At 47.3% G+C, this 21,864-nt stretch overlaps 1 protein-coding gene across 9 annotated transcripts in view; it reads right to left on the minus strand.

Moving 5' to 3' along the window:
• Positions 1-6: 6 nt before the first annotated feature.
• The window catches only part of LOC111244978 (uncharacterized), a 184,835-nt gene continuing 162,977 nt past the window's right edge, over positions 7-21,864 (minus strand). For all 9 annotated transcript variants that reach the window (XM_086979296.1, XM_086979297.1, XM_086979293.1 and 6 more), the window contains 5 exons: positions 15,243-15,520; positions 14,375-14,542; positions 13,541-13,705; positions 2,221-3,365; positions 7-1,780 (listed from right to left, as the gene is read on the minus strand). In XM_086979296.1, coding sequence (XP_086835422.1) covers positions 1,644-1,780; positions 2,221-3,365; positions 13,541-13,705; positions 14,375-14,542; positions 15,243-15,520 — 1,893 coding nt within the window. In that variant the 3' untranslated portion in view covers positions 7-1,643. The remainder of the gene's footprint in view (positions 1,781-2,220; positions 3,366-13,540; positions 13,706-14,374; positions 14,543-15,242; positions 15,521-21,864) is intronic.

Consider the following 21,864-nt stretch of genomic DNA (forward strand, 5'->3'; position numbering starts at 1 on the left):
GAATGTGACTTCTCTGTCCGGTCTATACGGCAAGCTAGACAAAATGGCTCTTGTCGTCCATATACGCGTTACATACACAGGGTCATTTTAACTCTCACATACCACTAACCCCATTTGCGCATCTATACCGCCCGCCGTAAATTTCCTCATTCTTCGCTTCCGTCTCTCTCTCTCTCTCTCGCTCTCTCTCTCTCTCTCTCTCTCACACACACACGTACTTATTCACTCTATCGCGCTACCAATTCGACTCATTTTTTTCAATTATAAGCATTTTCTCTTATCTATCACGTCTGAGATCTCGCCTGCGATGCCAGTCTTCACTCGGGATCAATCCACAGTAGTTCATCATTATACTGCAATCTACTGTCACATATCATTATATTAATATAATATCACCGCTCTTCGCTTATTATTAGTAGTAATATCAGTTTTATGATAGATCTTCCTTCGGTTGTTATTGTTTTTAATTGGTATGATAATGAATTATTGTTAATATAATGCTAATATCCATGATTTGTGTTCGTAGCTTTATTGGTGCCAATTGAATCGGTCTATGTTGTTTGTCTACGCATCCAGTTTAGCACAGCTAACTTCAAATAGAGAGCCGCTGCAGAGGACGCGTTTGTTTCGTTCAGTCAATCAGATAGTCTCTACATGAACGCTGCTCTAAGACTTTCGAGGTCAGTATTTCTCGATGTTCCTTGTTTCGTTTACGATCGGGTTCCTTCTCGAGGCACACCGCTCCTTCAGCTCCTTCTCTAGTTCGCTTACTGCGATATTTTGCTAATTTCTATAAATGTGCTGTTAGCATCTCGTGGTTTAATTGTCCTGTGAGTTCCGAAGTTTACGAAGGTTCCACACCTCGGTTCGGCACGTTTGTTGCGAGAACCCTCAGCTGTAGTCGGCCACATTTATACCTACTGCTTAGTATATATTTATATTGTTTATACGATTTTTTATAATCCATACATTGTTTTTTTTTTTAGCATCATCATCGTGTCATTATCTCGCTTTCTTTACTTCTGCCATTTCCGCTGCGGACGCTTTTTCTAATGCGCAGCTAAAATCACCAATTATCGTTCAAATCTACATGTACCTTTATGTACCGTTATATATAGAGTTGCTTCTTCAGTATTTTGCTGTTGTTGTTGTTGTTGTTGTTGTTATTGTCCTTTCTTTTTGCTGTTCGTGTTGCTATTATTGTCGTAGCAGAATTCCCATCGCGCGACCCACTACTAACTAGAGTCGGTATTATTATTACGACCCACCCATGCGCACACACACATTCGTTTCTTTTTATCTATTTTATTTGGGTTATCTGCCATCACGTATGGCAGACGCAAAGAAATCGTATGTTTGCCAAAGGATGTAACGCGGTATTGGCGGGTTGATTTGTTGGCGTGACAAAATATTGTTAATGCAGTTGCCAATATTCCGGTTATCGTCGTCGTCGTCGTCGTCGTCGTCGTCGTCGTCGTCATCGTCGTCACTGTGTTAGTCTGCTACCAATAAACCGATATAGTTTAATGTATGAAAAAAGACGGGTGACACTTCACTCACGCAATGGGTACCCGTGCGAGAACTGCGATCTCGCGCGGTTTAAACAGAGCGTATTCGTTCGAGTTATTGGCTAACGATAGGCTTCAAATCTTGATACTCTGCTGTGACGGCGAGGGTGAAGGAGCTGGAGATCCCGGCTCCTGCTTTAGCATACCCTTCTGTGAGAGAGCCAACAAGGCGTTCAGGCTGTTCTCTGTGCTGTTTTCGGGTTCCGCCGATCCTGGAAAGTATATTAAAAATTATATTATACCAATATGAGAACAATGTTAGGCTGAACCAGCTGTCATTGAACATTCCGACCTTACTACATCAACAAAGAACAATTCAGCGAAAGTTCGTGTACGTGCATCCTCAAATGAAATATTGTTTGTTTCTATTTTTCGTTATTACCTAATATCATACGGCTACTATAATAATCGAGTTTTTCCGATATTTAGGCCACTAAGCATTGCTTCAAACAAACGGTTTCCGTTTTGCGTGACGCAAAGTGTATCTACGCCTTAGAACCAAGACGACTACGTATTTTTGAATTTAGTAGGTAACCACGCTGCCACTGTTCTATCATGGGAGGGGGTGTAGAGGGGACTACTACTACTGCTACTACTACTACTACTACTACTACCAACGATAATCATAGCATCGCTAGGCATATATTGTTACCATTGTGCGACTTGTGATGATGCCCATTCGAGGCGGGGTTTCCGTCTAACAGACAGCTACTGTTGCTTCCATTGTTGTTTTTCGATTGCTGCTGCGACTGCTCGCTGGCACCGAGTGACACTCCGGCCACTGGTGGTGGGTTCGGGGAACGCGAGCTAGGCCGGGACATGTTGAGGGGTGAGGCGGATAGGGGCGGTGGACTGGGTCCTGAAGAGCCTGAGATCGTCCTCGAGGTACCCACGAAATCTCCGCGGTCCAGGCGAGGCGGCCTACCTCGCGGCCTTCCCGTGGCACTACTATTACTGCTGTTGCTGTTACAATTATTATTTGCATTGTTTCCACCGTTGTTATTCATGCTGCTGCCGCCAGCTAACGTGGTCGTGGAATTAGTTTGTTGGCTTTGTTGTTCGGCTGAGGTTTGCTGCTGCTGCGCTTGTTGTTGTTGCTGTTGCTGTTGTTGTTTGCTGGAACAGGTGAGCGAGAGTGGCATAATCGACGAGGGTGACGAGGCCACGGCGGCGACCGCGGCTCCCGCAACTACCGCCGCCTCAAGGGCCTCGGTGTCTGCGCAGCCCTTGATCTGGTTGGCTAGCTCTCGGATCACCCGAAGACCTTCGTCCATCAGGGTTTCTTGTACAAGTTGCTTAGTGATCTGCTGACTTGTCTTCTGCTGTTGTTTGCTATGCTGTTGCGATTGCTGTAACTGTTGGAGTTGTTGCTGCTTCCAGAGTGCGGCGGCCGAGTCGATCAGGGGTGACTCCCTGCCACCGCCGATTGACGATGACGACGTCTGCTGTTGTTGGAGCGTTCCCCCTGGTGCTACTCCTCCTCCTCCTCCTCCTCCTCCAATTGACGAATGTTGCTGCTGCTGCTGCGAATGCATTGCTGACGAATTGCCAAGAAGATTGGCCATGTCGGCAGAGACCACGTTGGCGGAGGGCGCAGGCGGCGACGCGGCGTTCGAGAACGACTGCGCGCTGAGCTGCGAGTCCGTATCATCGGTGTCCTGGCCGCCAGGCGTCTTGACGCTCATCACATCTATCGAGCCACTACCGACGCCGCCGAGCGCCAAACTGCTGCCACTGGACGCGGCCGCAGCCGCTGCAGCTGCCGCGATCGTCGCGAACTTTGGACTATTCATAAATCTGCAGTTGAAAAAGGGAGAGGGCGTAAAAGGTAAACGAGAAACGAGCCAGAGCGAGAAACAGCCATAACGAGATTGGGTCGTTAGTAATAGTTGCGGATGTCGCTTTATTCGATAGAAACGAACGAATTGAGGAACACTCATGCACACTTGTGATAAGTGTATATATATAAGATGGGGCAAAAGCAGGTTTCATATTGGGAAAGAAAATAGGTTTTCAGCTGATACGGGTGTTGCTTCAGCTGTAAGCCTGCGTTTACCCGTCCCACAATCATGTATCGGCAGGATAGACTATGCAGAACAGATCAAACATTCGATGCGCCTAATGCACACACAGTAATCAGCTAAGGCTTGTCGATTACGATACGAAGTATTTCCAAATGCCTGTGTGCAAATTGTAGACATCGCACGCCTGGTTACGACACGCCCGCTGCTGTTAGCGATAATTAGAAGGCTTTCGAGGACAAGCCTTACACTGTCACGCCAATGTTCAGCTCGTTGAGAGATGACCTCGCCTCTGTCTCCCCGTTTGAGCCAGCACTTAAGGCCACCCCCTTTTTTAATTCGTTTTTGTCGTCTTTACCTCTAGTGGCAGCGGTAGGTGCCACACTAATTGTAGCTGTTGTTGTTGTTGTCGTCATCTCAGCTGCACCAACCGCTATCCCGTCAGCTGCGCCCCTCGAAGATCTATCGCTCCCTAATGGCGAAGGGGTCACGCACACGGGACAAGCAATGATCGACTCTCTCTCCCATTTTCGTCAGTTTTCATTTTTTTTTTTGTTAATCATCGTCCTTCTCCTCTGTCTCCTCGTTTTTTGTCGAAAACAATAGACAGTAGATAACCGCCATGGGCGCGACGAAAGCAAACGCAAGTCAGAGAGATGCTATGTGAGAGATTAAGATCGAGTGACTTAAAAATAGTTCAAGCGAGTCTTGTCGATCTACATACTTTTCTTCAGATAGACAGAAATAAACAGAAAGGCGACGAAAAATGGAAAGAGGAGCCAATAGATATATGGCTGGAGATGAGAGTATTTATGGTGGCGCAGGTTACATTTTATTTGTAGAAGCCCTACAGCAGTCGCGGGTCAAGCAGCAGAAACCGAACAAAACGAGAAGACCAAGAGCCCCTTCCCCATTCTACTCATCAGATAGAAGTTTATTCGCCGCTTGACGAGGTGAATTCGCATACGAGGGAAGGTGCGCGTATTGTAGAGCGCCGTTACGCGTTGCACGAAAGTTAACGGACCCCACAAGTGCGCACACTGTGTATCCAGCAGCAGACAACCATCTCTCTATCTGGTTCTCTCGACGCGCCTGATAACCCCTGCTTTGGTTCTTTATCATTCCCTCCTTTCTACCCTGTAACCCCAAAAACAGCTCTTGACTCATCACATCGTCTTACAGGCAAACGATTCTTACGAAATGCAAGGCTCACATACAAAGGAACAAGGAAGACGAGTCAAAGCAAGTATGTGCTCCGTTTGTACAGCGTGAATAAACCAACGAAAGGTTTTGCTCTCTTCACCACTGACCGGAGCCTTCTTAACGCCTTTCGGAAAAGAATGACAAAAACGCCCAAAGGCTTTTGAAACGCGTGAGGGGCACACGCGGGTGGCTTGGGCCACCGGTCGCACCCGGTCGTGCGCCCAATCGACCGAGTAAACCGATAAAGTCCGTGAACGCGTAAGCGAAGCAAGTGACACGGGGCGTTTCGTCGACGGGCGGTCGACGTATGTTGGGGCAGTCCCCCGCCGAAATCGGGAGAGGAATTTTTTAAAATGCATTTCCCTGTTCAGCCCCAATTTTACGCGCATAGCAGTGCCATGATTTCTTTTTTCCTTCTTGGTCCTCTTCCTTTGCCTTCTCCCGCTCCTTCACTGTCTTCATGAGTTCCTGCAGCAACTTTTGGCTGTTCTACGCCATTTTCTTTATTGTCGTTCAGCAGCAGAAACAAGAGCACAGGCTAAACTTTTTGTGTAATTTAAGACTTTTGCGCGTCGTTGAATTTCGATTCCATCGATGCAGACGAGCGAAGACAAAATAATGCCACAGTCGGACAGAGACAGCCCAATAGAACGAAGTTGAATAGCCAGCAATATGGTTAAAGCAGCTAGTAGCGCGCAAGGGTTGTCCAGTACCATGAATGTCGTTACGAACAAGACGTTACTAACTAGTCAACGATGAACCACCGTTGTTTTTCCTACTTAGGAGTGTACTTTTGAAGACGACGGCAGCACCGATCTACAATCTTCTCTAGGCTAACCAACCAAAACAACGAAGAGCGTTGTCTATTCCCTCGATCAAGAACCAGTAGTCACTACAGAACATAAAAAAGGCCCTACAACCCTTTACAGTCCTTGTACCTAAACTAGGCTTGCATTTAGTTGTCTGAACAGCACTACTTTTTTAGTTTAGGCTGACTATAACAGCGAGCAAAAGAGCCAGCGAACTACTGCTAACGTCAGTGACATATACAATGACTAACTCCGTCATATCCAGGCTCGGTAGTCGCCATGGCCACGGTCATGGCTGTCTGCCTGCCTGCCGCCATCACAAAAACGTAATAGTTTACCTTGTACGAGCAGCACCGACTCGCCAAGATGGTTCTTACATCGGCATGGTTTGGTGTTCTTCTTCTCTTATGTTCGTCGTCATCGTCTTCGTCGTCGCCTTCTCCTTTTGGGTGCCCTCCCCCTGGGGGTACTCATTTCGCTCTCAAGCCGAAACAACGAGAGAAATAACGAGAAAGAGAAAAAGGGGTAACGGCTTTACTGTTGCAGCCGTCGCTGCCACCCATGCCGGCTGGTGGGGCTCCACTTCTCAGAAGCAGCTGCTCCGACGCGTTAACTCAGCCGACGGATCGGCCTCGAGGTATACTCTGCCTGAACGTTCTGCCGAAACTGACAGGAGAACCAAACGTAGTGGACCCGTCGACTTTTTGTGTTATCCAACTTCGGGACATCAAAACCAAGCGAGCCCCGAGCACCGGGCACGGAGCACCGAACGCGCCCAACAGCATAGCATGTGCGCTCGCTAGGTCGACTGAGTACATTAGTTGACTGGGTAGGCCATGGATGGATGGACGGACGGGTGGATCTATCTTGCATCGACGACGAAAGCCGCCGGCCTCTCGCGGGCGAGACGGGGCCAAGTAAAGCAAGGTAAGATGTGCGTAAATAGCGAATATATCTAAATACCAACAGGATAACTACGACGTGGTCGACAACAGCATCAACAACGGACACCATCTCGCAGGCGCATCCTCGTCACAGCGGCAACAATATGGATGTGTTCGGGTTTCAAAGCGGCCTGGCTGGCGGGTTGGCCCCCTAGCTCGTCACTTGAGAGACAAACATTCATGAGCTCCCAAGGGGCTGGACTAGGATCTCGAACACTGAAGAAGCCTCCAAGAGTATAACAACTAGTAACATGGACGAGTATAAAACTTCTAAAGAACGAGTTTCTTAGCCAGCGCGCCACTCGTCGCCTAATAGCAAACACTCCCAAGCAAACATCAACAGCAGCCAACGATGACGGCAACAACGAATACGATTGCCTAGAAAGTATACTGTATCAGTGTAAAAAATGGTACTGAAATTATCTCAAAGGCTATAGGGGTCAGTTTTTGTGTGGGTGCCAAAATCACAATTATTAATCATATAGTATTCGTTATGATAGAGCTAATGGATCTGAATGCCACCCGTCTGAAGTCAAACTTATCGTGCTCCAGGCAAGTCGGCACCATGAGTCATATTACCGATATAGTATTGTATATTCAACTGCCAAGATTCTGGCGGAGTGGATAGAAGACCGATTAATTTCAATAGTTGGGATCAGTCCACTTCTACTGAAGGAAGGACGACATGCAATATTTCTAGTTATTGAAAGTGATGACAAAATTAATAAGATGAAAAGGCGACATCATATGTGGAACTCTTAATTACTGTTGTATAATTGTATGGCAATACTATGCCGCCTGGTAATATCCTAAATCGTCAAAGTGGAGTGCTTGATCTCCGGATCACCTTTGCTAGGTCCTCAAGATAGGAAGTGGAGAGGTACTTCCTTCTTCAGGATACGAACTAGAAACGGGCTATTTGTAAGAAGCATTGTTTTCGCTTGGTCATCATCATCGTCGCCCCTGTCGTTGTTGTCGTCGTCACCATCTCATATATATGCGTATACAGGGCATTGCCCAATTCCAGGATTGGTTGCTTAATTCATCTCGAAGGGAGCCAGATCCATGAAAAAATGTCCAGGCATGACTTGCTGACCCACGCACGTTCCTGTAGCATCCAAACTATCAAATGCTATTAAACGCTCATATATTGAAGATTACAGATGGTGGCTGTAGAATATCTAAGAAAAAAAATCACTAAAAAGAAGATTTTCTAAGAGAAGAAGACCAAGCGACCAAAATGACGAATATTACCGAATGACGAATGTGCCTGAATCAGCTCGCATACGCACGATTTCTCTGAACCGTCCACAACAAGAAGCGGATTTAGAATCACCCTGTATATCGGTACATATGTATATATAGATTCTCGTCGCCATGATTCAACATTAGACAGCTTTTGCTCTCTGCCGCCCATGTTCGTTACCCACTTTCCCCCCAAGCCGATGCTCCGCGGCCAGCGGCTAGCCCAGTCCAGTCCACTCGCTCCTTGGACACAACACTTTTCTACCCCTCGTTTCATCTCGACTAGCGTGCATCACGGCCAGCTTCTCCGGCCTGCTGGCGTGTATGCACCCGGCTTGCACCTCCCCACTTGGTCCAGTCAGCGACCGACGGGGGCCAGAGGCGCACAACCCCTTCGGATGAACAGAATAGCTTGCTCGTCGCCATTGATGTTACCGTTGCCTGTTCGTAGCTCCCGGCTCTCTTCTTGACAGAGACTTGAGTGGACACCATCGGTCCACTACGAGCCGATCTGGGCTGATGCTGCTGGCTCTGTTTTGTCGGCAGCGTTCAACCTTTTTTTCTTTGCCTTCTTTTCGTCTAGGGGAGAGCCAAACACACGCAGTTTACAGTCTAGCCCAGACAAGATAAGGGTATCGGAGCAAAGCGTGATGGCAAACCGAGCTGGCCCCCGTGTCGGGGCGAGATGCCACTTCCCCAAGCCACTTTGAGTAGTGAATACACGGCCAGTACTAGTTCTTCAGACGGTGCTAATACGGGTGCTGCAGTAGCCGTCGACGGGTCGGCAGCGCTGTCTCCAATGCGCCATCACTGTGTACTTGTGTATTGCGTCCTACACTGGAAGCACTGCTGCCACAACAGGCCCTAGATCCCGCTGGTTCTCTCCTTCTCACTAGTCAGCCTCGTGTGCATGAAGGAGATGCGCCTACAGCCACATTTCGATGGACGGCATAATCAACGCACGAAAATTTGCGAACACTCGTGGCAGAAGGACAATATGGACACCAGGCATTCTCCATTGGCATCATGATCCACATCGTTGCCACTGTCAGCTGTACCTTGCTCCCAACCTTCTCGTACACATAAACGCACAACACAGTAGTTTTACCCTGCCAACTTCGTCCCTCGTGCTTTACCAACCCAGCCAAGTTGCCGCCACATTCAGGTCGGGCTTCCAGCAACCAGCAACGGCTGATGAGTCAGCGCTTTTTAACTAGTCGACGGAGGCGCTGCAATAAAGCATCGAAAGAGCGGGACAGAACGCAAAAAGTTGCGCGGCGCCCACTGGTTAACTGTATATCTGGGGAGGGGGGGTGAAAGCACGGACCGGGGGAAGGGTTAGGATAAGCAGCCCTGAAACGGACTGCACGCAGGGAGAAGTAAGGCGCTGAGGAAGAGTTGTGGGAGGAGGTTGCCGGGCAGAGAAAACGAGGATCACAGGGGTGGTTTGGGATGGGTAGTCGGAGTGGGTTAGCGGAATAGTTGGATTACTCAGTGAGGGGTACAGTGAGCATTGCTGCAGAAGGGGTGGGGCCGTAACTATTGCTGCTAGGGCACTGAAGAAAAATGGGTCAGGCGATGAGCGAAGTATTGGTGCAAATAAAAGCGAAGCAAATAAAGATCTGTAACCTTGTATGGTAGATCTTTTTCATTGTGCGATGCTATTTTGTGACATGTATCGTGTTCGATCTTGTCATGCTCGTTCTTTGCCGCGTCGGTCGGCTTGGTCGAATTTATCGTTTTTGCATATTGCGAAACCAGAAAGTTTTGAATCTCAGCTTAATTTAGTCTTCGATTCGCGAGGCGATATAGCTTCGAAGTGAACCTTGCGACGAAATTGTCGGCATCATGGTAAACTATAGGTTCGACACTTTCAATCAGGCGACTGTTTTCGGATAGTGCACTCATGACTTAGTGCCGTTAGACATATGCTAGCATTGTCAGGTCAGTGGCTAAATGAATTTCGAAGCTTGTCGCCTTCAGGTAGTCGTCGATTTTAAGGTCGGTCAAGGGGAAACAATGAGAAATGAGTGACATAGGACAAGCGTGAAATCAAAACCACTTTAACCTGATCATCAGAACCACTGGATTCCGCTCCGATTAACAGAACGGCACATCACCCAGCTCGTGTCCGTGGCCAGTTTCGAAGAAGTTTGGTACAAGCTTGCATTTTTTAGGCGGTACTGTACTCGCATGCATACTTAAGAATACACGCTGATGTATACCGTCAACGGTTGACGCGTGTTGCTGGCTTATCAACCATGTTCAACGCGATGACAGCGCAAAAAATTGATAACACCCCTTTTTCGTCATTAAATTCACTCTAAAATGTCAGAATGGCCGGACGATAATGTCATCTAGAGCGGGCCGGCTTGACTTACTTCTGGCGTCGCTTGCCAGCCGAGGAATAATACGTTTAGGCTTGTCGATAATTATACCGCGGCGATAAGCGATTTGTAAGCTTATTGATATTGTTTCTTGTTATCATACACAGCTTCGAGAGAAGTTAGCCGGGGTTTTAAACGATATTAGAATCTACACGGGCCACCATTACGGGGATTGCCAACCTACATCTTTTTCTACATGATATTTCATTGAGGTAATTTTTTTATACAGAGATAGTACGTAGACATGCATTATATGCTTAGAGTAATATTTATACCTGTATAAGCATCTGTAAGTAAGAAAATTCCGTTATTCATTCAAATTTCGTTCAACCAACCATTACCTTCATTAAACGTGCACCTTCCCTCGGTTGTCCTTTGCGACACTTTTACACTACTCAGACCCAGCGTCATGCAAAATCGAGGAAAAGGTGATCATAACAAAAAGCTTCGCAATTTTCTTGAAATCATCGAAGCTACCCCTCATCACTAGTCCTGCCGCCGTTAGCTCTGCTTCCGCCTGCCGCATCGAGAGACGAAGCAATCAAATGTCGGAGCCACCATGACTCGTCCTCGTCACCTGGTCGGGATGTGCTCACTACTACCCCCGAGACTCGCTTACGTGACAGCAGGAACAGTGGCAGGCCTCTGGTCATCGTATCCCCCCGGTTTCCCTTACCGACAGCCTTCTGCTACTCAACCCCTTTTCGGGCTGTCTTTGTTCACTCTTTCTTTCTGCATGCGACTGTTTTGTCACTTAGTTCCTCAGCGCGGTCGTAGTCCTTACAATTTCGTGCATCCCAACTTCCACCCTACCAACAAAGTCGATGTGACGTGAAAAGAGCCGACCGAGCAGCAACACTGCCGGAACCCAAAACCAAGACCAACTGAAATCGACTAGTTCTGACTAATCTGACACTATGCCATTCTCGTTACCCCATGTTGCCTCTCTAACCAAGTCGCCTGTAAAGCCTGCGTCGTTCCTCGATAAGGATGCTTTTTCGGCAGCAGTTTGATAGCTTGCTGGGTGGCCAGCAAAACACAGGGCCGTTCATATGCTTAGACGCAGATGCAGCAACGGGTGCCGCTGCTGTCGTTCCGGTATCCCTAGACAGCCAACAGCGGAGTTCGTTGATCGCTTTGTCCGTCAGCGAGCGGCCAAGAGTCTCAGTTAGTCTTGCCTGGCTTGCTTTCTCCTCGCTACTCCGCCTGTACTCTGCTACTGTGTGCTCTTGGACTGCCGGGCTGGTGGCCTGCATTGGTCTGCTGCTGCTGCTGGGGCTTTCGCGCTCGTTTTTTTATTGCTACGCCGACGAGCATAAGTAAGTGAGGGGCGCGTTGCTATCGCAACGCTCCCGTTAGCTCCCTTATCCCCTGGCAAACGGGGCTTTTTGGGGTGGTTATAGCAGCAGATCAGCAGAGAGAACGCCGACTCAACCCGAACGGGGGAGAAAAGGAAGAGGCAACAGAAGAGCAGATAGAGAATGGCGGCCTGGCAACACTACAGACGCCATAGTAGAAGGCGGGAAGGGACAGATAAGGGGGGCAGGAAAGAGGGGCAAACCGGGAAAAACTTGCCAGCATTGAGCAAAAAGAATCGCATGTTTTAGCCGTTTGGTCCCGGCTCCTTCCTTGTACGAGTAGCCCTCTCTTGCCCCCTGTGGAGCCCTAGCGCAACCCAAGCCAGTGCGGCGGCAGCAGCAGCAAAGCACCCAAGCTTTCGCACTACTCAGGGGTCCTCGCAACACCGCACTGCATCGGCCGTAGGGATGTCGTGAGGTGACTGTAAGACTGGTGTGTTTGCGGGGAGCACTTTTTGCATGACAAAACGTTTTACTAAGATCTGTTTATCGTGTAGAGGGCGCTGCACGTTGTGTTTCTGCGTTGCGTCTTGTTGGGTTGACTGTGTGAGGTGGGCTGCGGACCTTCACTGGATAGTGGGACTTAAAAGTGATAGAAGGAGAAGCAGCAATAGCAGGAGCACGAGGAAAATGTGGAGTTCGTGGAGGTTCGAAAAACGTCGAGCGCAAATGAAAACCCGGGAAAGGCCAAAAGTTGGGGGCGGCTCGCAACAGAGCGGCTGGCTGGTGTAGAAAAAAGGATCTTCAGGAGCAGAGAGCACATGCGATCAACGACGCAGCGCCACCTAGTCTGGCAAGCAAAACTTGAAAACTGTTGTGCATACATACTTTTTGTACGACTCAACGTGCAGCCGCACAACAGCTGAGGAGGGGTCCACAGAGAAAAACATGCAGAAATGTGTGCCTGCCGTCTGCTTGTGCCGCCGTCCTCCCGTTCCTTCCCGGCGTCCGGCCCCCCTCCCCCCCCCGCACAGCCATCGTACGGCCGAGTCTGCCGGGCCGTCGACTGCCAACGCCGTTGCTGCTGTTCTGATGAGGGAGCGAAACGGTACGGCGACGGCAGCGGAGGCGGCGGCAGCAGCAGGAGCAGGAGCAGCAGCAGGAATGGTGCGTACTCGAATGGTTTTGGATTTGGGCGGGCTACTTTTTGAATGCGGTAGTAGTAGTAGTAGTAGCATCAGCAAACGTCGCTACGGCCCGTGCTATTGCTGTTGCTAACTTTTCTTGCAACTTAACTCCTTTTTGTTGTGAGCGTAGAACTTGAGGGGGCATTATCTCGCGGTTGTGTTAGATGGGCTTTAGAAGAGGTAACGTTAGTGAGAGATATCCGCTGCCAAATTCACTACATCTCTCCCGGGAATAGGCTTGCGCAGAAGTGCCGATAACAAAAACGTCGCTATGCAACAGCAGCGACTGTGTAGAGAACCTGTGATTCTTTTTTGTTATTGCTATTGTTGTTTCTAGTCAGAACTCGAACGTACAATTCTCGTATCATAGCTTTGGTAACCGATAGCCAAATATGCGTGATCGCCAGCAGAGTTTATAGTTCAGTAATCTTCATCCTTCTTTGTTCTTTCAGGTTATGAAAAGTCGACTATGATGACCACGTAGGTCGCAATGCAACAATGCACTAGGGGTTCCATTGAGGGTGTAGACTATGATTTGCTTGTTATCAACGTGTGTCAACGCAAAATCTAGAAACAGGGCTCGATAGTAGATAATTAGGTACGCACATATTGACTGTCTGATGCATGACGCTTGGTTTGTTTCAACTCTCGACGCGTTATTATCAATATTTGTTATTGATTAAGAATAGCGCCTTTAATTGCCCAATGATTCCCCTATTGATCGCTTCTATAATGTAATAATCGACAGTCTGAAAGACACTTTGAAAAACCTACAACCACGTATTTCTACTAGGACTGCATTAATTCGTCATTTCGTTTAATTGACTGCTTTGCGAGTAGGTTGGGGTCCATCTGCCTGTTCTATTCGAACAACTTACTTTTCGATGCGTTTAAGCTGTTTGGAGACGTCATTTTGATCATTAAGCAATTGCATCTGCTGGTGCGAGATCTGCTCCAGCTGCTGTTGAATGCCGGCGGCCAACGCCACGTCACGCACCGCGCCCAGTCGTAGTTTCAGCTCTTCCTGCTGACGGCCCAGCGATCTATAGAAATACAGGCATAGGAGAATCAGCAGTAGTCGTTGCCATAGAAACAGGATCGGTGCGTCAGAAGGTGCACGTCCAGGATTGTCCCGTGAACCGTGTCCATCACGTAATCGCAGTTTTGCGTGCGAGTAAATCCGATATAGGTTTCCGGGACGGAGATGAAAGGGAGCCAAGGCCAGTTAGCACCACTTTTAGGTGTAGGCTAATATCAATACGTTGCATAAAACGTGGAAATATACAGATATGTAAAAGACAAATGCGGATAAAGTGACATTCGAACCAACTAATGAAAAGGTAAAACAATGATTTTAACATACTATAAATATAAGTTCGCGTCTAGAGTGCCTGCCCTCCTCTGTCATTGCTATTCCGATCCATTGTAGAAAATTTGTTTTTCTCTTTTAGTACACATTAACAGCATAAAATAAATACAATGAAATCGTGAGAATAAATGCATGTATACATTTGTGTAACGCTTTAGAACGCGTTGTCTAGCTAAAAAAGAACGCCAGTCAAAACGGTTGTGCCCCATCACCACCGGATATTATGGTATCATATTTTTCGATCTTTTTTAGCGGCTCCTATCCGTCGGAACCCTGTCTGCCCGTGTTACAGAGGCACAGGCCCCAAAACAACATCCGTCCAGGCGCTTACATTCAAACCTACCTGAGCTGTTCATTGATGTGTTCGAGCCTCTCTTGCCTCTTGCGTCTTTCGTCCTCCACCTGCGCCTTGTCGGCGGCGGGGAACCCGAGCTCAGCGGCCCGGGCTCGCTTGGACGCCGATGGCGTCCCCGCTGCCGTCGTCTGCGCGGGTGAACGACACTCGACGTCGCTTAGATCGCGAATAATCGTAACAGTATAATCGTGCAACAGTGAGATAGTGAGGCAGGCGTTGCAGGGAGATAAAGAATGGAAAAGAAAGGGAAAGACAAATAGTCAGGAAAGTACGCCATATTAAGGTGGTGTAAAAAAAGACGGTCTGATTTATCTGAATGCATTTGCGTATTCTTAGTGCTGCTAACTGTAAGAACGCTTAAAACATCGTTTTTGGGCTGGAAACAGAAATGGGGATACGCTTATATGTGGCATGTCGATGCGGATTGGAAATGTTGAAAGAAAATCAAATTTAGTCAAGCTAAGCTTCTATGCAATGATGGGCTAGACTGGCTCGTTAGTGTATTTATTGATGATCCAGCGATCTTTTAAAGCATATGCGTACCATAGTTCGAATAAAATATGTCGACAAACGACTTGGTTGAGGTCCGTGAGACTCCTACTAATAATCATCGGAGCTGAGCTTCAATCTCGGCCTACGATAGCTCTGACCAATACGCAATAGTACCATTGAAGTTTTTTTTCATAAAAACAAAAAAGACCTATTTTCTATTACACGAAATTGTTGAAGTTCAGCTCCGAAAACTCCTACGTTAACCCGGAGCTCAATCTCTTAAGAGGACAAATCCAAATCAATATGCTCTACGTAGTATCCTCTACATCGAGCGCTTACCGCATGCGTCTATTGCGACACTTACGTCTTCGCGAATTGGTTGAACGCACAGTCGCGTACGACCTGTCTGGCCAGAGGAAAGAGCTCTTCATGTCGGCTGAGGAGTGCAGGCACGTGACGACAGATTTGGGCCGCTGCCTCATTCACTGCCAGTTCATATGGACCCAAAGCTGGAACAGCCGACGCCGAGGCAGCTTTACGTTTACCGCTACCAGTCGGCTGCGGTGGAATTGTGTAGATAGCCGCGCATCTTCGAATCTCTTCCAGTCGGCGCGGGTCGTCCTCAGACATCGTCAAGATAAACTGGAAACGAAAACAAATTCAAACACGGTTCCTTGTATTGTTATGCTATCATCGTCGATTGATTAGCGACTATTCCTGATCGCAAACCATTGATTCGCCAACATATGACGGATTATCGATTACTATTTTAGCAGCTGAACGCTAGACTGCAGTTTGCCGTTGGAAGACCGAGTTGTCTGTAGATCCACCGAGCTTAGATTTGGCAACACGTACGTATGCTACATTGATTTATCATAGCCCTGTAAAGATGTCTTTATTTCGAAACATTTATTTTTTAAGTCCTTAGTGCTTCTCACTTATCAGCAGCGAATGTTGCTTAATGAGCAACCATGCCGATAGTGACAGATAATGAGCTATACATATATTCGATGCTTCGTAAGCTGCGACAGTCGATGGCTAAAGGGTCCGAATTCAGTTCATGGGCAAATGCTCGCTGCGGTTGATTAAATTCCAATTCAAAAAGCTGAGACAGTGGAGCCCGCTATTGCAGATGCCACTGCCAAGCTTTGCGTACCGGCTGTCCAGGAGTTTTCTGCGTAAGGGCCACTCGGTGCGAAGAACGAAGGCGCTTGAAGACGACCAAGTTGAATACAGTTGCCCTAGGCTATTTGTTTATTTATTTTTTAAGTATACCACGACCGTTTGCTGCTATGGTCCGCTGTGCATAGTAAGTAAGCGAACCATCACAAGCTAGCCAGCTGGCACAGCAAACGACGTGTGTGTTCGACATTTTGCCAAAATATTGCGTGAATCGTGACATCAGTTTATAGCGTTCTGCCTGATAGGGCTATTGATTAATAAGTTCCTGTGTCCTTTTCCCATTGGCCAGATATTCAGATAAGAAACTGTCGAGCTATACAGGTTATCGGTAAAAATAAGATCTGAGAGGTTTCGAGCAAATTTTAGGTAGGACAGTTTACTATGTGGGCCAAACAAAGGTTTCAGGCCCACCAGGAATGAGCCTGTTCAGTTAGTGCACAAAGTTGTCTTGAATCTACCTTACTGTTATTTTACCAATTGTTTTCGAACTACGATCGTATCATTTAGTACCCGTCAGACTGATCCGTGGTCAATACTGCAGAATGAAACAAAGGTCAGAATAGCGCACGCCTAGACAAATAGCCCGAATTACCACATTACTACCTGTTATTATGCTGCAAGTTTTATACAACGCCGTTCTCGTAGATCGAGTTTCTCTAACGGATCATTGAGCTATGACTAAAAGCAGGGACAGTCCACACTGTGTCCGCACGGTAGCAGGCCTAAACGGCCACTAAGACGCCCGAACAAAATCACCCGCCAGCATTTCTGAGGACACACTGTGAAATGACCTGGCAGCTGCAATATCATTGGACCGTCATAAGGATTCGAGTAACAACTACTCGTTGTTGTTGGCCCCGCCACTGCCGCTGCCTGGAGCATCGACGGTGGCAGCTCTATGTCGTAATATAGTGAATGATAGAAGATAAAGGAAAGTGGAATGCATCTAGCTACCCAGGAATGAATATAGCTATGGGTCCAAGGAGTAAGAGGCGCTCTTTGAAGAGCGTAGCGTCGTGAGGGGCGACGAAGTGCAATGAACAATAGTGAAAGTGATTGGCGTGGCGAGAGAACACAGAACAACAAAGAGACAAACAGTCTTATGTGCGGCATGCACTGGCAGAGAAATCAACTGTGAAATTGGCGCCAAATAAAAACCGGTTAACAGGACCAACAAAAACACACTTGCTTAAAACTCGTGCTATTTCAATAACACTCTCGATGAAGTCTTCCGTGTCGTCGTTTCCTATAGACGGTATTTGAGAGTGATTATATTTGTATGAATAGACAGTCAATCAGTGCCCGAGGATAAATTGCAGCATGCACAAAAAAAATATTTATGAAAAGTACAAATGTTGATAATACAGATCATCATTGTTATCTTCGTCGTTCTACATAGTAAATCTTGCGGCGCACTCATAGCGTAATGCAATACATGATACTTCGAACGACCTCAAAAGTAGCCGATCAAGTCAACTTCATCAGGTTCAAATGTAGTATGGAACTACTAGGCATATTGAAATATTTACCTGCACATGTGCCTTATTAAAGTTTAGAACTTTATGGTTTTTCGTAGAGACAAAAAAATTGGTTCGTCATCGTTAACTTTTAAATCGGTTCATTCCTCATCTCTTAAACAAAGCAAAGCAAAGCTTAGTGTCTCCGCAAATGTTCAGCATAAGTTCTGCCGCTACCAAATGTAAACATTTTGATCTATATGAAGACAGTTTTTCTTACCATACGATGCACACTATCCACAGTATGTTTGTTGCGTAAGTTCAAAAAGTAATTCTGCTCATTAGATGTATAAACATAGCAAATTTTGAAAGATGAAGGGAGGCTAGAAGTGGCTTTCTTTTATCGATAATTATTTATTTTCTACTCTTTTTTGGCATCCGAGATACGGGCAAGTATCGACCGACAACTGGCGGATGGTCGGGTGGGGCTGGCCCAGCGAACCCAATTAATACACCATCAACGTCGACATCACCCTCATTAGAAGCAGTACGCCAATCCCGATGACGATGACCAACGAAGCCGTAAGGCTGGAGTAAGGCTAGCAGGAAGGGCGACTTTAAGAACAGATTAACGGTTTTTGCTTATTTTAAGCAGCAGCAGCAGTATCCATTGCCTCCAGGTTGCTTTGCCTTTTTCGCCGAAACTGAAGAATCGCAGGCTGTAGCTTGGAGTGGACTTGTTGCACGACCCGAGTGTCCCTTGCAGGAAGCAAGCATGATGCCCTGGCAATTTTGTTATCTCGAACGGCATAGGGTATAGGGCTTGCTGTGTACAAGACGGTGGCCGAAGGTAAGGCTTAGATTTGCACGTCGGTGACCGCTGGTATATATTTTGTGGCTGAGCTGTATCACTCAACTATAACATTGGTCTGTCTATAACAGTAGGTTAGATTGAATTCGTGAGTATGGCTGAATATTGAGGCACCAGGTAGAACTGTAAACGAGCTGTGGGTCCGGTCCCGTTTTTCATGCCCATAAGGCCGTGTTTCCTCTTCATGTACGATCGAGTTAGCAATACAATCTTTCACTGTCGCCCTTTTCTCGCAACCATGATATCCTCAGCAGGGCGGCACAGGCCTTTTAGTTGACTCGACTTTCGTATCTATTCTCTATCTCGGCCGTCCTTGCACATTTTTAATCAATTTTCATTTTTTCAGCCTGACCATGGCTATGTAACTATGAAAAATGAGGCTGCGCGCAATCAATGTCAAGCCCTCGGTGCAAAAAGCCGGGAGGTGACCGTTCTGCGACTCAGTACCGAGGAGATATGGTATAAAAGTGCTGTAACAATTAGACCGATGCGTTCATAAGCTAAGCTTATGAGATGTACCAATTCAGAACATTATATTGTATAGCAATATCGATGTAGATTGTACATGTACCGGTGCAACATTTTCAGTATGTGATAAAGTTGTATTTCTGTTTGACCTCAAAGATATCCCGCTAACACATTTTCCTGCTTGCAGTGTCGATGCTCTCCCTGCTGGATGTGGATTAGTAGAATTGTATGATCTAGGTACGATCGAAGGAATCAGTGCTCTAAGGGTACCGAAATCGACAAATGAAATGCTGAGAATGAGCCTTTAGCTCGTGATCATCGGCCGTTAATAACAATAATACTAATTCGAACAACTTCTCGTCCAAGTTCGTATTCCTAGTCGTCTGCCGCCAGTTATTATAGGACTCTTCCGAATTTGATTGAATGCCTTTTCTGACACACCCTTTTGAGCCATATAAAGTTGCTAACTTATGATATGGCTCGTTGTTTCGCTCTTGCTACACTTTCCTACCCAGATTACCCTCAATATACGCTAGTTTCGCGGCGAACTAGATCAAGTTTAAGACAGGCCCGCACTCGTTTAACTCCACCACTTGAGTTCTTAATAGCAAGCAGTACCGCCATCAACCTGATGTGAAGTCAGTGGCTTGATATCGCTTGCGCCTGTTTTTTTTTTCTGTCATTCGTCTTTTTCGTCTGCTTAGTACTCGTCATCATCCTCATCTCCCTACTTCCGAATTGAAGAATAAAAAATGGCGCCAATATCGCCCAACAGCTGATGTCCGGGTAGCATCGGCAATGGGTGCGGTCTCTGCTGCTTGTACGACCATCGTTAGCCTCTATGCGCTTGATACGCTCTGCTCTGAGGAGAGATAAAGGACACGCGGGCAAAATTTAGCCTTTTTTTCACTCACTTCTTCATATCTCGTATTGATGACGGATGAATGCGGAGGCGGTCGCAGTGGCAGCGGCGGCAGCAGCAGCAGCAGTAGTAGTAGTAGTAATATTGACGAAGTGCAGTATAGCTTTTGACGAGCTCCAGTTCTTGGAGATGCGTTGGTGCAACATGTGCTACCAATATTTGACTCTTCGGTCTTAGGCCGCCGGGTCATCAGCTGCTACACCTCGGCCCAGATGCAATTACTACGCCCGTGCCCGGCTGCAGGTTTACTGGGCGCTACAATTGAAGGCAAGCAAGGGGGTATGCAGCACAAGCGATGGCAACAGCGGTGAAAACCGTAGCCACTCGAAGGACGGTAATCGGAGGACATTCAATATGTTAGTCTTGTGTGTTTATATGTATATGAAATACGCTGTTTGCTGGACGACAATGGTGGTCGACATGAATGGTGTTGATGGTGCCAGCGACAGGCGGTGGCTGGAAAGGCATGATTGGTTGCGCTACTTGAACAAGAAGCGGAGCGAACGAGCGCTTACCCAAAATCTTCCTAGCCTCAGTGGCCGTAGTCCAATTCTCTCGCCAGTTACTGTCACATTTCTAAGCGGAGAAAGCTATGAGACACAGCAACCGCCCGAAAGATTATGTGAAGACACGGGGCGTCATTCAGCTGAGTCATTGCAGAATCGTAATATGGCTTGGTTGACTGTGTGACTGACTGGGAAAACTGTCGAAAGCAGACAATTTGCTGACTGACTTCGACCGTACAGGAAGACATAGCAGGCTACATAGAGCATACGCATCGTTCGACGCATATCTAAACTCAGTTGCTATAAACCAACCATTGGAGCCTACTACTAGAATTAATTTTGTCCACAAATAGTAATCTAGTTATAAAAAAAAAACCCTACGTATTTTAGTCATTTCAATGCGATCAGTTATTTGCGTATCGCAAATCCGGGAGGGGCAAGTTACTACCTGCCAGGACAGCCCGTCGTTTACGCGCACAACGATGATTTAGGCACTTCATGACAAGGCTACAAGCGAGATACGGAGTAAATGGAGCCTGTGCCAGGCAACTGAGTCAAGCTGATCTAAGACGCTCAATCGTGCTTGCCATGAACGCCTAGGACGGCACACCACTTGTATGACCCCTTTCTATCATCAACACGCAGCATTCTAGCTTACCCACACCCTGTCTTCATTATCAAATACAAGCTGATCCTTTCTTTGACTGTTCTTCACCCTTGCAACTCTTGGCCCATTAAAGGACACTGGTCATTTAAGACGAATTTCGTTAAGAATCGCGTCCGCTAGTCGACGAATGCGTGTGAGAATGACCCCACTTCGGGAGAAACTGTCGCTGCTATACTGAGCGACACTCTTGCAACATTTGCAACGAGCCCGCCTCTTGGTTACTGCCGCGTCCCATCACCACCTCCCCCCTTCCGTTTGTCTCTCCCTGCGCACCAATACCCCAGGCGACTTATATAGATGCAAAGAGATGAGTGTGAGTGTTGAGCGAAAGGATAGCGAAAGCGGAGGAGATTGTGGGGGTCGAAAGGGTAAAAGCAAAAAGTTTTTTGAGTTCTCACAGCCTGGCAATCGAGCAGCTGACCGTTTGGTAACGGCCAGCCAGTGTAGAGACAGCAGGCGGCGCGACGAAGGGCATCTCTCCAGATAGAGCAGCAGCGCCAAGAGGAAAAGGGGACACCGGATTAAAAGGTCCAAAGAACCTTTCCGTTCGTTCAGGCCGTTTGCAGGCACTTTATGGACCGAGCGCAAAATAAGGGAGAATAAACGAGAAAGAGAGGGTAATCGAGAGGCTTCAAAAGCCGGAGATCCCAACTTGACTTGCTTTATAGGAACATTTGAAAACCACTTGGGAAGCCCTTTCCGTCGCAACGACGTTAAAGGAGTGAGCTCACTAGCAAGATACTTGACACTTTCAGCTGCTCCCGGAGCTGCGTCTGTGCATCTCACGGTGGTGCTCGTCAAGGAGCACAAGCAGCAGCAGAAAAAAGCGATACGATGGAATGCCAGCTCATGGCTCGCTAGTCAGATCGAGGCGATCGGTGTTAAAATGATCTTCTTTGCTCGTGTTTCTTAG

This window comes from Varroa destructor, unplaced genomic scaffold, assembly GCF_002443255.2.
Source record: "Varroa destructor unplaced genomic scaffold, Vdes_3.0 BEIS01000002.1, whole genome shotgun sequence".
Lineage (NCBI taxonomy): Eukaryota > Metazoa > Arthropoda > Arachnida > Mesostigmata > Varroidae > Varroa > Varroa destructor.